This window comes from Haliaeetus leucocephalus, unplaced genomic scaffold (assembly GCF_000737465.1).
Source record: "Haliaeetus leucocephalus isolate CR32 unplaced genomic scaffold, Haliaeetus_leucocephalus-4.0 Scaffold450, whole genome shotgun sequence".
Lineage (NCBI taxonomy): Eukaryota > Metazoa > Chordata > Aves > Accipitriformes > Accipitridae > Haliaeetus > Haliaeetus leucocephalus.
In genome coordinates this window covers 6,724,787-6,739,849 of record NW_010972886.1, presented here as the reverse complement: position 1 = coordinate 6,739,849, position 15,063 = coordinate 6,724,787, and the positions used below count along the sequence as shown (strand labels likewise).

General features: G+C 38.4%; 1 protein-coding gene across 1 annotated transcript in view; it reads left to right on the top strand.

Annotated features, from left to right (window-relative positions):
- Positions 1 to 15,063, top strand: part of LAMA2 (laminin, alpha 2) — a 282,120-nt gene that overhangs the window by 40,025 nt on the left and 227,032 nt on the right. Inside the window, exons 5-6 of the mRNA XM_010575039.1 lie at positions 11,841 to 12,020; positions 14,178 to 14,267. Of these exons, the coding sequence (XP_010573341.1) occupies positions 11,841 to 12,020; positions 14,178 to 14,267 (270 nt within the window). The remainder of the gene's footprint in view (positions 1 to 11,840; positions 12,021 to 14,177; positions 14,268 to 15,063) is intronic.

Sequence of the window (15,063 nt, the reverse complement as noted above, 5' to 3'; positions counted from 1 at the left end):
ATGTAAAGCATATTACTGCAGTTTATTTAATGATAACATTCAGGAGCAGATGTACTCGTTTACACATTCTCCCTCTTTTACATCAGCAGTTGTGTTTGGCAGCCCTTTGCAACTGCTTGCAGCTGGACAAGTTCCTGTGCATTTTCTTTCTACTGGTCACCACTCTGTTCTGGCAGTAATTTGTCTGTAATTCCACAATGTGCTCCACAGCGCATCTCATTCAGGAAAAAATCTGGTGGAAAGTGCCATGAGTTTTTAGGACAAACATGTAACAAATAAGGGAAATCATAATATCTTGGTAGGAAAGAGGTGGTGGGTGTTTTGGTTTTTTTTTAATATTGTTTGGTTTGGCATAGAAGCCCTTTAGTTAAATCTGAGGATCAGAATGCTTTTTATTATAATCTGCAAGAAAACATAACTTTTCTGTTTTAGTCATTCATTTGGAATTACTTGTCCCATTCATGATCATTGTCCAAAAAGAAACATACTACTTTCAGAAGTAGTAATGAAAAAATATCCTCTTAAGATAATGTGCTATCTCACTTCAGTGCTTTTTTGAAAACCAGCATAATTTAGATTTTTATTTTGCGCTTTTTGAGTACTTGTGAAGAATGTGTTTGACAGACCACTATATTTCATCCTTTAAGCAGATAAGCAGTAGTGTTTAACTCAGTAATGCCAGCGTGTTTCACCTCTGCTTGATCAGAACCCAGACTAACATAATTTTCAAAATTACCTTGCACCTAGAGTTGCCATTGACATCAGCCATTGAGTTAATGTGGCTTCTTTTCTTATTCTAATCTGCTTGCTTAAGGGCCACTAGGTTAGGCAGCAGCTGTATGACACTGACAAAACATAAACCAGAATGACAGTGGTCATACTCATTTTCAGACATCAGAGGTCAGACCACTGTTGTGTACAGTGAAATTTAAAACAGCTATCATTTGACGATTTAAAATCACAATTCACCTGTGGTATTATTTGTTAGAACCTATAGCACATTACCAATCTACCTGCTTGTAGATAAGTCTTAAAAATACTGGTTCAGTGTGTTTCATCTTTGAGAATGTTCCTGTAAAAGCCAAGCCTTTAACTTTTTCTCCTGCTATCTTGTTAGTTATTACTAAGCACAAAATACCTTTCACTATGTTAAGAGATGGCGTCCCACTTGCAAGTACACTTTGAAGAGCCAGTAGAACACAAACCACCATTGTTATCTTAAAGTGCAGTATTCCAGGCCTTGAATCTTGTCTGAATCCCTTATGGACTGTGGTATGCATAACTGTTGCTGAAACTACAGCATGGTGTAGTGTTTCCACTTAGTTAAGACAGTAACAAAAAGAAAATAAAAACTTGAAATGACAAATATACTTTCAAGATAATAAAATTCCTTATTATTCTGTGATTTATTAATAACTATTGCTCTGATAATGAGCAGTCTGTTTAAAAGTATGCAAGATGATGTCTTTGGCAAATTGTTTCTTGTCCGAAAATGAAAAGCATGAGAATTACAGGAACCATAGAAAAGCAGTGCCTAGAATAAGCAATTTAAGTTTCAAGTGAAATTGGAAAGAGAAAAATGACAAAAGCAAGTTAATCAGAACTGGAGATGAAGCCTTATTTAGCTTAAGCTGTAGGGTATAGTTGTCAATGACACAATAGTATTTGCTAAACAGTTCGTTAAGCTGACATTTGCCTGTATTCTTAGGGGGAATGAGTTAGTTGAGATAGAGTTTGACATGCATAGCCCTTGACTTTTTAATGCAAGTTTAAGCACTGCATTTCAAGCAGCTCTTGTACTCATTAGCAAGGCGCAGAAGGGAGTTGTGCTTTCACTTACTAAACCATTAATTTATTAAGATAGCGAGATATTTATTAGAAATACAGCAAACCTTGCCAAATACACTTTCTTATATACAATTATCATAAATATGTATTTATGCTGAAAAATTGGATGCTGAGTTCTGGCATATGCTTCCATCTACTAATCTAGTTTTGAAACCAAGTCTAACAATAGATTAGGGCTTGCACTAAGAAAACTCAGAGAAGTTTTGTCTTTAGGGATTACATGTAAGATGCCAAGAGATTAATTACTCAACAGTAATTTTACATCTACTGCAAATGAGCTATTTGCAACAGATAATTAAAGCTGGTGTTGGGTAGGAGAATTATGAGACCTACTGAATCACCTGTGGAAAAATTGATGTTCACTATTGTCCATCTTCGTATTGATGTGCTTGCATAACTTGAGAATGTAAATTGTGGAGTAAAATGATTTCTAATTAAATCATTTTAAGACTGACATATCTGTCTTCTCTACTGCTGATTATCAAGTAGCAAGTCTTTTGTGCAGGACAGAAGCTTTTCTCTCCTTTATGCTGCTGTCTGAGATTAAATTTTAGTGAGAAATTGACCTTTCTTGACAATATTTTAGGTTCAGACCACTGCCTTACACAGAGAGTCAGGCTTGAAGCCCACAGTCTTGATATGATGTCCAAAATAAACTACTGACTACTTGAACAACGCGAGTTCTTTACCACTACTAGCCAAAAATTGTAGAGTGATGTTCCTGCTCCATCCTTGTGACATGTGACACTAAGTAACATTCACTTTTTATGAAAGAATTAAGTCTTCCAGTTTATCTAACATGTAGTATATAGATATGCATCAGTGACAAGCATACTGGTTAGCAATGCTGTTTTCCTGAAAGGAAAGTTTTAACATAAAAACTCCATGCCACATAGCCAAACAGCTGGGTTTTTTATATCCTACAAACAGCTTGAGATTGCACTCAAATTGCTTGGCAAAGTAACTAACTTCAAATACCAAAGCTCTAAGCAGAAAAATACACCACTTGGATTCATACATGGATATTTTAAATTTGAATGAGAACATTGTGCATACTTGAAATTCTTAAAAACTTTGTTGAAGTGTGTTAATTTTAAGTAGCTTAGCAGTTGATAATATACTTTCATGCAGAGCAGCAGCATTTTTACTGTTGCATTAAGTAAAACAACAGAGACAGCTAACATGCTGCATGTTTGCACATCAGTTCATGCAGAAACACTCACAGAAGGAGGGGTGGAAAAAGTGGTTTTGTGCTCAAGAATGGTGGTGAAGCACAGTCTGGGCACAGTCCCCAGCACTGACTGGAGCCACTACCCCAGTACAGCAGAGCCCTCAGCTCAGGCTGAGTTACAGAGGGAAGATGCAGCTTTTCACCTCTGAGGCTGCAAGAACTGTCTGCGACTTTGCTGAAGTTGAGGCAGAAAGAGATGATGTCCTTGCCTGCAGAATGTTTGCTGTGGTTGGGGATTTGTGTCACCAAGTAAAGAACTGCAGGAGGATGTTAGCAGACTGCACAACGTCAGAGGTGACAGGAAAGACGTTAACTGACTTTTCTCTGGGACTCTGCAGCCTGTACCAAAATAGAGGCAGGCAGAGTCACTGCCTGTTGGTTAAGAAATAGCAACTCCCATGATGGTGAAGACTGCAAACTGGTGACTTCCTTCAGCAGGAGGAAGGCTCCTTCTCTACCTGCAGATGGGCAGCTACATGATAGTTCAGTGCCTGGTAGCAGATAATGGGCTGGGAGCTCTGTTAAATGAGACATGAGCCAGCTGTGCCTAAATCATCCCCAGGAGCATCAGAAGGAAACAGTGAGTGACAGCAGCGGTGTAGACCAAGTTGAACATAAGCCAGCAATGTGCCCTTGCAGCAAAGAAAGCCAACAGTATCCTGGGCTGCATTAGTTAGAGTGTCACCAGCAGGCTGAGAGAGGTGATCCTTCCCATCTGCTCAGCAGTGATGAGAGCACACCTGGAGAGCTGTGTCCAGTTCCGGGCTCCTCAGTACAAGAGAGATGTGGACATGTTGGAGAAAATCCAGGAAATGGCTGGGAAGATGATTAAGGACTTGGAGCATCTGTCCTACAGGTGGAGGCTGAGAGAGCTGGGATTGCTTAGCCTTGAGAAGTCTCAGGGAGATTTTATCAATGTGTACAAAAATGTGGCGGGGTGCGAGGTGATACTTTTCTCTGTTCTGACAACCCATTACAAGTACAGTCTAAATAAGTCCATATTCATCAGTATATATGAGACTTGTCTAATGCCAAAAACGGTAGAAGGTTTCTTAGGCTACATCTGTTACTTCTCAGTGGCAGAAACCCAATGAAATGCGTTGTGAAATTCTGGTCATATGGCTGGATGGTCTGATGGTCATCTGGCTGGAGCACATTGCAAGACCTCTTGGGTGTCTTTGTTACAGAAGCTAGGATTGGATGCATCCAAGGATTGCCCCAGTATCTGCAAAAGTATCCATACCCAGCAGCTGAGAAAGGTTACTTGGCTAATTAATACCTACCCTTAAAGGGTGTTGGAAGGAAGTGACACAATAGGTATGTCAGAAACAAGAAGTTGTTTAGGAATGACTGAGTGACTAGTGGAAGAAAGGCAGTGTTGATTTAAGAATAACATAAAATAAAATAAGAAAGTCAGCAGAAATAAAATGGTGTGTGAGATCTCTATGAAATGAAATGCAGCACCTAAATGGGGACAGCATAGGTTTAATGTGATATCAGCAACTGCCCAAACAGAAGTGTGGAAGTGAGTGGGTCTTGCCAAGGGAAGGCTGAGAATATAACAACAGCCTTCTGTAACCCTTTGGCAGACTGTGTAGGTGTCAGAATAGAATGTAGTGCAAAAGAGTATTTCTTAAACACCTGAATGTTCTTGGTGCAGCTAGTGAAGGAACCCATGATTTAGTCCAAAACTGCACAGAACCTAGTCAGGAGTATTAACTGTTGAACAATTGTTATGTAAAAATAACCAGAAAATACTCAAAATGCAACATCCCAGGGGAATAAAATCTGCCAAAGTACAATTTAAAAATAGAAAAGATGATCAAACAGCTAAAAAAATTTCAGACAGCCTAGAGTTCATTTAAAGATAGCATGACACATCCATGCTACATTTAAGAATGGTTCCAAAAATCCTACAACATGTTTAAACCATAAACTAAGGAAAGATAATAGATACTAAAAGTAAACTAACATTGTTTATTAATGGAATTCATGTCTTTTCCTCCAAGTGAGGAAAAGAAGTAGGAAAATAAGCTCCAGCAAATGAAATGTTAAACCGCAATAAAGATGTGAAAAAGATTCAGAGTGACTGAGTATGAAGTTGAAATAAACCTTTTTTCAAACACATCAGATTCAAGAAGTCTGCCAGAAAATTGGTGGGCTGAGAGATGATCAAAGAGCATTCAAGAAAGATAAGGTCATTGCTGAAAAACTAAATTAATGATTTGAATCAGTTTTTGCTATAGAGACTGTCAGGAGGGTTTCTGCACTGGAAACATTATTTACAGGAGAGGAGCTGGAGAAGCAGTGACAAACTAGGTTGTTAACTGAAGAGGTGCAGGAATAATTGATAAATTGGATAGTGAAAAGGAACTCAAGGCTAAAATAGGTAAATTACAACAGTTATTATTTAACCCCTCACTTAAAAATATTCTCAGTAACTGGGGAGTGTGGGGTGTCAAATGAAATACCAGTTTTTTAGAAACATTCTTTAGGAATCTAAGGAAACTACAGATATGGAAGCCTGATACCTGTGTCAAGCTAATTAGCAGTAAAGAAATGTAATGCAGAATAGAGCTGGTAGAAAGACATATTTCTTTGTTCCAATTTAAGAACTAGGAAGTATAAGTGAATTTAGTAGGAGGCAGGTTTAAAACAAGCACAAGAAGGTTCTTTTTCCTTACAACATGTAAATGAGGTGAGAAAATCCTTATTACGTGATGGGTGTAGATTTTAAAAGGTGACCTGGATTTAAGGTGAGACCAAGTAAGTTTGTAGAAATCCTCTGAGGCTTACCAAATGTATAAAAACTACCTATAGCTTAGGAAATCCCTGAGGAAGTATTATGTATGCTTGCCTTCATCTTATTGTTAACATGCTGTTTTGGCTACTGTATGAGGCAGGCTACTATCCTAGATAGGTCTTTTGATTCTGACATGGTCCAGACTTTCTAATGCACTGAGATGTCCTTTGTATATCTTTAGTAGTGTCTGTGTTGTTCAACATACTTGTAGGAAATCTGTAAAATCAGAAAACTCTGTAATAGCAGAGTTGGTAATGCAAAATTTAAGATAATTTGTTCTATTAGCAGCTTATGATACTAAATGAAAAATACTATATGAAAATTAATGTTGCTAAAAGCAAAGTAATACATGTAAGAAAAAAAAGAATTATGCATGAATGCTGATGGACTAGTGTTGGACTTAATTCTCTTCAGAGTAGAGAACTTGTAGCATTCTCAACAGTTCTCTGAAAAAAAGTTGATTTAACATCATACTGAAGTTCAAAAATGAAAAGGTGTTGACAACTCACAATTTGCTCAAATAAAAAACTAGAACACTGTCACTGAAATAATTCATGACCTGAGTTCCAGGTTTAGAAGGAAAAAACCCCAACCAACCCCACCAGAACCAGTGGGTTTTATTCTTTTTTTTTAAAAGGAACAAATTTCCTCCCATTAGGACAAGTGTCTGTAGTGATGAAAAACGTAATGGTGGGAAAAGGGAGTAGGCTAATAATAGCAAAAAGGGCAGTTGTTAGACATTAAACACTATGACTAAGATTCACTCTGTAGCTCTGGAAGCATTTAGACTGTTCAGTCAGAGGAAGTGATGATACTGTATCAGAGGGATCACTCTGTAAATGTGCTGTTTCTTGTATTCGTTCCTGATGATTTCCTACTGGGCTCTATTGGAGACAGGACATTGAATTAGGTAGATATTTGGTGTTACAAAATGGCTTTTCTGTTTTCCATCTAACTAGGGTATGCATTTTTTCAATACCTGTTAGAAGTTTTGGTTCCAAACCAAATACAGAAGATAGATAACTTGGTAACTAATCTAACTTGAATATGTACTACTGGGTCCAATCCTGTTTACCATCTTCATTTATGGTTTGGATGTTGGGGCAGAGTTTACCCTCAGCAAGTTTGCTGATGGCACCAAACTGGGAGGAGTGGCTGATAATGCTATAGGATCGTGCCACCATCCAGCGGGACTCTACAGACTGAAGAAATGGGCTGACAGGAACCTCATGAAGTTCAAGGAGAAGTGCAAAATCCTGCACCTGCAAAGGAATAACCCCATGCACCAGCATATGCTGGGGGCCACCCAGCTGGAAAGCAGCTTGGCAGAAAATGAGTCAATGGTCCTGGTGGACTCCAAGTTGAACAGGAGCCAGCAATGTGCCCCTGTGGCAAAGGTTAATGGTACCCTGGGCAGCTTTAGACAAAGTATTGCCAGCAGGTCAAGGGAGGGGATCCTTCCCCTCTATTCAGCACTGATGAGGCCATACTTGGAGTGCTGGGTCCAGTTCTGGGCTCCTCAGTACAAGACAGACATGGACATACTGGAGAGAACCCAATGATGCCACAAAGGTGATGAAGGGACTGGAGCATCTTTTCTATGCAGAAAGGCTGAGAGAGCTGGGACTGGTCAGCCTGGAGAAGAGGAAGCTCAGGGGGGAACTCATCAATATATATAAATTCTTGAAAGGAGGGTGCAAATAAGATTCAGCTAGGCTCTTTTCAGTGGTGTCTAGTGACAGGACAAGAGACAATGGGAACAAACTGAAACACAGGAGGTTTCCATCAGGAAACATTTTTTCACAGGTTGCCCAGGCAGGTTGCAGAGTCTCCATCCTTGAAGATATTCAAAAGCTGTCTGGACATGGTCCAGGGCAACTGGCTCTAGGTGGCCCTGCTTGAGCAGGGGAGTTGGATCAGATGACCTCTGGAGGTCTCTTCCAACCTCAACCTTTCTGTGATTCTGTGATAAAATCTTTTTGAACATACAGCTACTAAGGCAGCTACTGGAAAAGGTCATCATACACTTTTGCTTGAATAGTTCTGACTATTGAACTGGTTGACAAATCAGATACCATTCAAAATTATTTTACAAAATGAGAATTTGGTTTTCTTAATGGTAACATTTAGATGTTTTGTAAGGGAATGCTTATTTCCCCCAAAGATCCCATTTGTTGTAATATAATCCTGGAAAAATTCCTTGTTAAGGAAAAATTTTCTAGGGTTGAAATCTACACAGCTTTCGTTTAGAATCCAAAATGGTGATTACCTCAATCTTGGAATTGGTAAATAAAAGTTGTCCATAAAACCTGAGCAAAATTTGAGATTGCTCCCTCATGGGAACTTGGATTATCCAAACTGTAGCAGCCCAATGGGTGGATTAAAGTATTAATATTTTACTGGTGGACTCAGCTTTGGATCTTAGCTCTGCTGTAGAACTCCAGTGTGGCTCATACTGCAGTACGCGTACAACTAGTGCAGGACATCAGTGCCTTAGTTGCCTGTGTGAAGATGGGCCTAGTCTTTGCAGGACTCAGAGCTATATATGAAGTACTATGATGATCTTGGATGGCATAATGGTAGACAGATATTGAGGAGTGTATTCAGTGGATCAGATTTCAGATTTGATTCAAAAATATTTGGATGGTAGGGCCCATGTTTATGTCTGGACTGAAAACATGCTGTCATGTGAACAGTGTCTTACAAGTAGGTGCAAGATTGTGGAGGAAGACGAAAAGAGAAAGCGTGCTCTGGAAAAACACAGTGATGTCTCATTGTGAGAGTCATATTGAAAATAAACTTCTTTTAAAAAAGTTATTTAAAATTCTTAGTGTTTATTACTGATTAATGACAGATGTTCCCAAAGAACTCTTAGTTTCTCCCTTATTTTCTTTTCAAGGAATAGGAACAACTTACTTGGATGCTCTTCAAGTTGATTCTAAATGTTTCTAAGGAGAAATGAATGATTTCATCACAGATGTTGAGAGGAGGAGAAATAATTTAGAGTAATTAATTTTGCCTGTGTAAAATTTTCCCTTCAGATTCATTTTGATAAAAATACCTAGTGTTAATTTCCTAATCTCAGTGTCATTTTGGTATATGTTTGAACAGGTACCACTTTTCACGCAGGACATAGCTGCATTTCAGTAATTATGGGAAATTATTTGTTTGTTGTTTTAAAATGAAATTGTGAAACATTTAAACAGAAGCAGGAGAGACAATATAAATGGAAGTCATCATATCTACTGGTTTAGCCTTGCCAAAGAGATATGCTGCTGGCAGATAGATCCATGAAACCTTTTAAAAAGGGGGTCTATTCTGAAAAGGATGCCTCTTGTTGTATTTTGTTAATTTACATTTTAATTCTGTAAAACTAGCACTCCAAGGTGGTGGTTTTTTTCCCATTGGTGTCTTAAGACTAAATTTGTTGTGGTTTTTTTTTTTTTAAATATAAATCAAAAGATATGACTGCTATTTGTCAGCTGTGTCATTTGGGGTCAAGCTGTGTCTGTGATTCATGCTTCTAACTCTCTGTGGGCACTTGCTTATTCTGATACATGGGCTTTTACCTGCGTCTTTCTCCCCTCACCCCCAAAAGCTGAAGTTTTTTGTCTTTTTGATGACTTAGAATGCCATGCTGCTTATAGCCATGGTGCTGTTGCTGTTTCAGGGTGAGCTGGGGGATGTTTTCAGCACTACTTTAGATATATTTCTGCTTTATCTCTGGAATACCAAGGTTCAGTCTTTAGTATTCTACTGCTTTAAACCATAACCTATCCATGTTTGATGCCTGTAAGAAAGAAATTTCTTGGATCCTGTTTAAAGGAAGGAGGTGATGACATGAGAAAATACTCAAATTTATTTCCTTGCTCACAGGTAAATATTATGCAAAGAAGTCTTTAGGTGTGCGTTCTTCCTAAAATCTTGATTCTTTTGGAAAGATCTATCAATTTCCATTGGACCTATTACCACCATCTCCAGGCTTTTTTTGAAGTTTACTCTCCACACATGTTCTCCTCTCTCTCTTTTCACCAGGGACTTGAGCAGTTTGCTCTCTCTGGTCATGTGGTTTTGTCCTGCTTGTAGCCAGATGTTTCTCATTCAGGAGCTCCTCCTTGCTTCCTCTGGGGTTTTATCTTATAATCTTTTGTTTGTACCCTGTCTTTTTCATAGCATTTGATTCTGTTCGTTTCCAGCCAGCTGTCTCCTTTAATTTAATTACTTGTAGTCAGGAGCAAAATTGAGTCTGAGATTGAAGTGAGAGTGTTGTTATGATCTCAGGAGGATGTAGCAATATCATCTGTTCCTGGAGATAACATGGCAGAAGCCTAGAGGTGCTGATCCATACTTAGGCAAGATATGACTGATAGTTGCTCCTGGCAGAGTGGCTCCCAGTGATTTTGTGTACCTGTGGATACAGTGGAGCAGGATGCTGGATGTGATGAGGTTTAGGGTTTCCCTGTTGGTAGTGAAAATAAGTAAGTTAATAGTATCACATAGCCAGTGCAAGGCAGCAGTTGTTCAATAAGCCTTATAACCAGCACCTGCAAAAACTCTAGGAAAGGAAGACCTACTGCTTTGCTGGGAGCAGTAGATTTGCTGTCTCTTTCCTCAGTGTGAGGCAGCCACTGCTAAGTGAGTGCCAGCTGGCATTCCAAGTGCAGCTGTTTGCCTAAAACAGTGGTAATATGATCATGTTAGATGACAGAAAATGGCTGCATGGCCAGACCTCTCACTCAGAGCACTGAGGTAAGGTGCACAACGTGTTCATTGCAAAGAACAAATAATTCTCTTATTCGTTCTAATCTTCTGCACATTTAGCTTAGCATCTGAACATTCTTTCAGTGTACCAGCCTGTAATAAAAATGCCCCAATTAAAATTTAACACTTCAGAATACAGGATAATTAATGGTGTCTTTCCTCCCTCCCCCTAGGTGCTCATTAACAATATTTTGCTATACCTGACATTCTTCTTCTTGTAGGCCTTTTCCAAGAACAATTGTGTAGCAACCCATCTGGTTTATTTTGTTGATTCACACCTAATGTATGCTGTGATCAGCTAAAAAGATAGGAGGGGAAGAAGATTCCTTATTTTTGTTGCATTGCCCTTGATGCTGCAATTGGGGTCAGAGTTTCTTTATGAAACAGCCACAGAGCACACTTACCTAGATTTCTAGGCTTTAGAATAGGGCAGGCAGAGAAAGAGGGGCAATCTTTACAGAAACTACAGTGTAAGCTGAGATTGGTAGCATCTCTGGAAAAACAAATGCTGAACAGAGTTCTCAGAAGTGATAAAGACTGTCTTGAGGGACCAGGTGAAAACAGTTGCAACCCAGGAGATTGCTTCAACTTGCTGAGAACAAGATTCAAAGGAAATGATGTATTGTGTAAAGAGACAGTGAGAAAGGGGAGATGCTTATGAATGCTTATTTTGTCTCATCTAGCTGTCGTAGTTTTCAGTATTTCAAAAGTTACCTTATCTTGGCTTTAGAAAACACCTAGTTCAAAAGTCTTTTGATGATGACTGCTCTAAGAGGTACACACTGACCCCTGTTGAATTCTGAGTCCCATTCCAAGTATCCATTCCTTTAAGTGAAAATTTCTGAGCCCTTTGGTTGTTTGTTAACTTGAAAATACCTATCTTAGACTAGAGGAAGAGAAAAGAGTTGCCTGTGGCACAGACACTGTTGTGGGGCCTTGGTACACATATGCAGTTTGTGCTACAGTCTTTGTGTAGCTGATTACTTCCCTTTGCTCAAAACATTTTTACTATAAAGCCTCTCCATAACTGGGGTCTGTGGGTACATAGAGTATTTTGGGGGGAAATCTGCTTTCTAAAGAAACAAGGTATTTTACATTTACAAAGGCATTCACACAGTGCCTGTAATATTTGTTGGCATAATCATGGCAGCATTGCTGTCATCTAATTCCTTATTGCTTTAATAATTCTCTCTTCAGATTCACACTTCTCTCATTAATGGACGGCCTAGTGCTGATGATCCTTCACGCGTATTAATAGAATTCACCTCTGCTCGCTTTATTCGCCTGAGATTTCAGAGGATACGGACACTAAATGCTGATTTAATGATGTTCGCACACAAAGATCCAAATGAAATTGATCCCATTGTTACGAGGAGGGTAAGTTCTGGCAAGACAGTAGAAATATATGTGTAGAAGTTCTCTTACACTTGTAAATGCTGTACCTGCCTTCGTTTGCCATAGGAAATTTTGGGAGATGATGACTACCTGTTGATATCTGCCAAAATCCTGGTGTAGAGAATTCCCTCTTCACAGTATTTTGTTAACTTGTCTGTAGCAGAAGTAACAATTTTATCTTTTCTGCTTAATGATGTTATTAACATACATAGCATGTTTATTTACATAGGCACACAGCTCCTTTGGCTACAAACACTTGGATGCAGTAATTGGCAAGTGGTTGCTGTTAGATAATGTCCTCTTGCCTCTTCTGCTGCTCAGTCCTCTGCTCCTTGAACATTCCTTGAACACTTACTTTGAGTAGAATTTCTACTAGTGGTACTATAAGTAGTAGTAGGGCCTGAATGCAACACTTTTAGCATTATTATATGATTGTTGCTAACAGTAAAAATTTTACATTGTGCTTTAGATTAAAAGAATGGATGCACCACTCAAACTCATACCATACCCTGGTCTTGTCCACTGTTCCTTGTGTGTGCACACTCCTATCTCTTTTTTGTGCAATCTGTACTTTCTTCCCATGCCACATCTCCCTGTTTTCCTGCTGCTCAAATGTTGTGTGTTATTCTATTTTTCCTCTGATTTCTCTACTAAGCATTCTTAAAAGCTGTTTTGGGGGATGTATACCTTTCCACGTTTTTTTCTTTCTGCTGACTTCCTCTTTCTGTTGGTCATCTTATTTTTCTTTTGGAAAGTTTAGGGTACCACTATAGTAAGTCCTGTTATGAAGGGGGAGTATTGTTATTCTTGGCTTTAGTTAATATCATTTGTGGATAACTGCAAAGAAAATTTGGTTCTTCTGTTCCCCATTTCTGTTTTCCATTTGTTCCTCTGAATCCACAGAGTGCTGGCTATTTCTGAAAGTTTGGAATATGCCATCCTGTTTTGTATTAAAAACCCAGAAACCCTTCCAGTTGAGTGCAGTTATTGCAGCTTCACTAATCATGGAAACTGTATGTTTACATAAGAGTGTACATTTAATAATCTGATTCTAGGTGAACAGAAACACAAAATTGAATTAGCACTTTAAAAATCACTGTATACTCATGAAAACCTAGTGCAGGATGATCCACAGATTTCTCAAACCAACAAAGAACAATAGCTTCTGTATGGCATCTCTCCATGAGGCTGTCCTCAAAGGAACAAGGAGCAAATGAAACTTGCCATCCTTGTCTGGCTTTCGCTATAGAAAACATTAGACAAGCCACTATTCCACAAAACAGTGTAGCCACAAATGATACATTTTCTATGTGGTAGAAGGTTTACTGAGTTATATGAGTTCCCGTTTTGTTTGATGTATTTGTTAATGATCTGAAAAAGAGGTTGAACACAGAAACAGCAGAATTTGCAAATAGCATATTTGTTTTGATTAGCCAATTATTAGGATGTTACAGGACCGTTATCAAAACAGATGAAAATGGGCAGGATGGCATGTGAGATTCACTTTTCACAGATGTCATAACATGGTTATAAGTACCTTTCCATCCTTCTTTCTGGTTAGGTCTATTAATCCCCACCATAGAAAAATTAGAAATGGTCAAATGGCAGAGCAACAGGTCAAAAATTATTTACATCCCAGTCATGAAGACTGTTCCATAGTCATTCAAAAAGCCAATAGCGAAAAACAGATCTTTCTACAGTCCAGTGAATGCCCAAGTAAGACCCAACTGAGGCGAACAAAGATTTTTCTTAGTTTTTCTTCTAGACTTTCTCTTCTCTCCATCATCATGCCTTTTTCATGTTTCCTGAAGGGAAAAAGTTCTGTAGCATTTGGCTTTTCACTATCCAGTGTGCATATAGCCTTTTCCTATTCTTGTGTTTGGTGTATGCTGTGTATAAATTGACATGGCTCTTGTGTCTTCAAACAAATGGAACTGTGCCAATGTATACCCATTCTTTCAGTAAACTTGAATCTGTTGATCAAGATGCAGCTTGGATTATACTGTCTGCTATATTTGTAATAGATCAAAAAAGAAGTAAAACAGGACCTGACAGTTTTGTCACCAGAAATGAATTCTGCAGTTTAGCACCTGCATTTTACAATCCACTTAGCAATTCAATTTCTGTTTTGTCTTACAGTATTACTATTCTATAAAAGATATCTCTGTTGGAGGCATGTGTATATGTTCAGGCCATGCAAAGGCTTGTCCACTGGATCCAGCGACCAATGTATGTATTTTTCTTTTTTTTTTATTTTTAATGTGCCTTATTTGTAGGATGGAACATGAGAAAAAAATCTTGATATTCCTCAGAGTTCTGTGAATTTATGTCTGTTCTTAACCTAGAAGAACAGTCAGAAGCAGTGCCAGGATGAAACAGTGCTGGCAACCAGAATAATAAACGTTCTTACAATGTCAGCGGAGGCTTTCTCTGAAATAAAAAAATACGTTTCAGATAATTCAGTCCATACTGAAAGTTTCCTAGGAACAACAGAAATTTGGGTTATGTTATGTAGCTGTAGAGATAAGCACTAAAAGTCAGTCTTTCTTTTCCTTTTTGATATTAATCAAGGTGTTTCCTAAATGACTGTCAAATATTTCATCGATACTTGTAAACAAATGATGGCTCTAGAGTGGCGCATTTACTATGCAGGAAATATTAATTGAGGGATCGGTCAAGCTAGTCTAGAAAATCATGCGCTGTTTATAATGTCTTCCAACTTGTAGCTTTCTTTTGGTGCCATTAATAAATGCGTAAGCAATATAATTGAAATATAGAAATATAAGGTCCATCATCATTGCAATGATGATCCAACATCATTGATCCAACATCAATGATCCAATATCATTGTTACTGATGGTCCAGATCTATGCACATGTTATCACTAATACAGAATTTCCTATCTACTAGTATTAATAATGTGCCACAACGTGGGATCTCTTCATATACTATTCACTTAAGTAGGAGCTTTGTAGGATTTAACAGAAGATCTTGTTTGTGTATGACATCAAGCCATTGTGTAGGA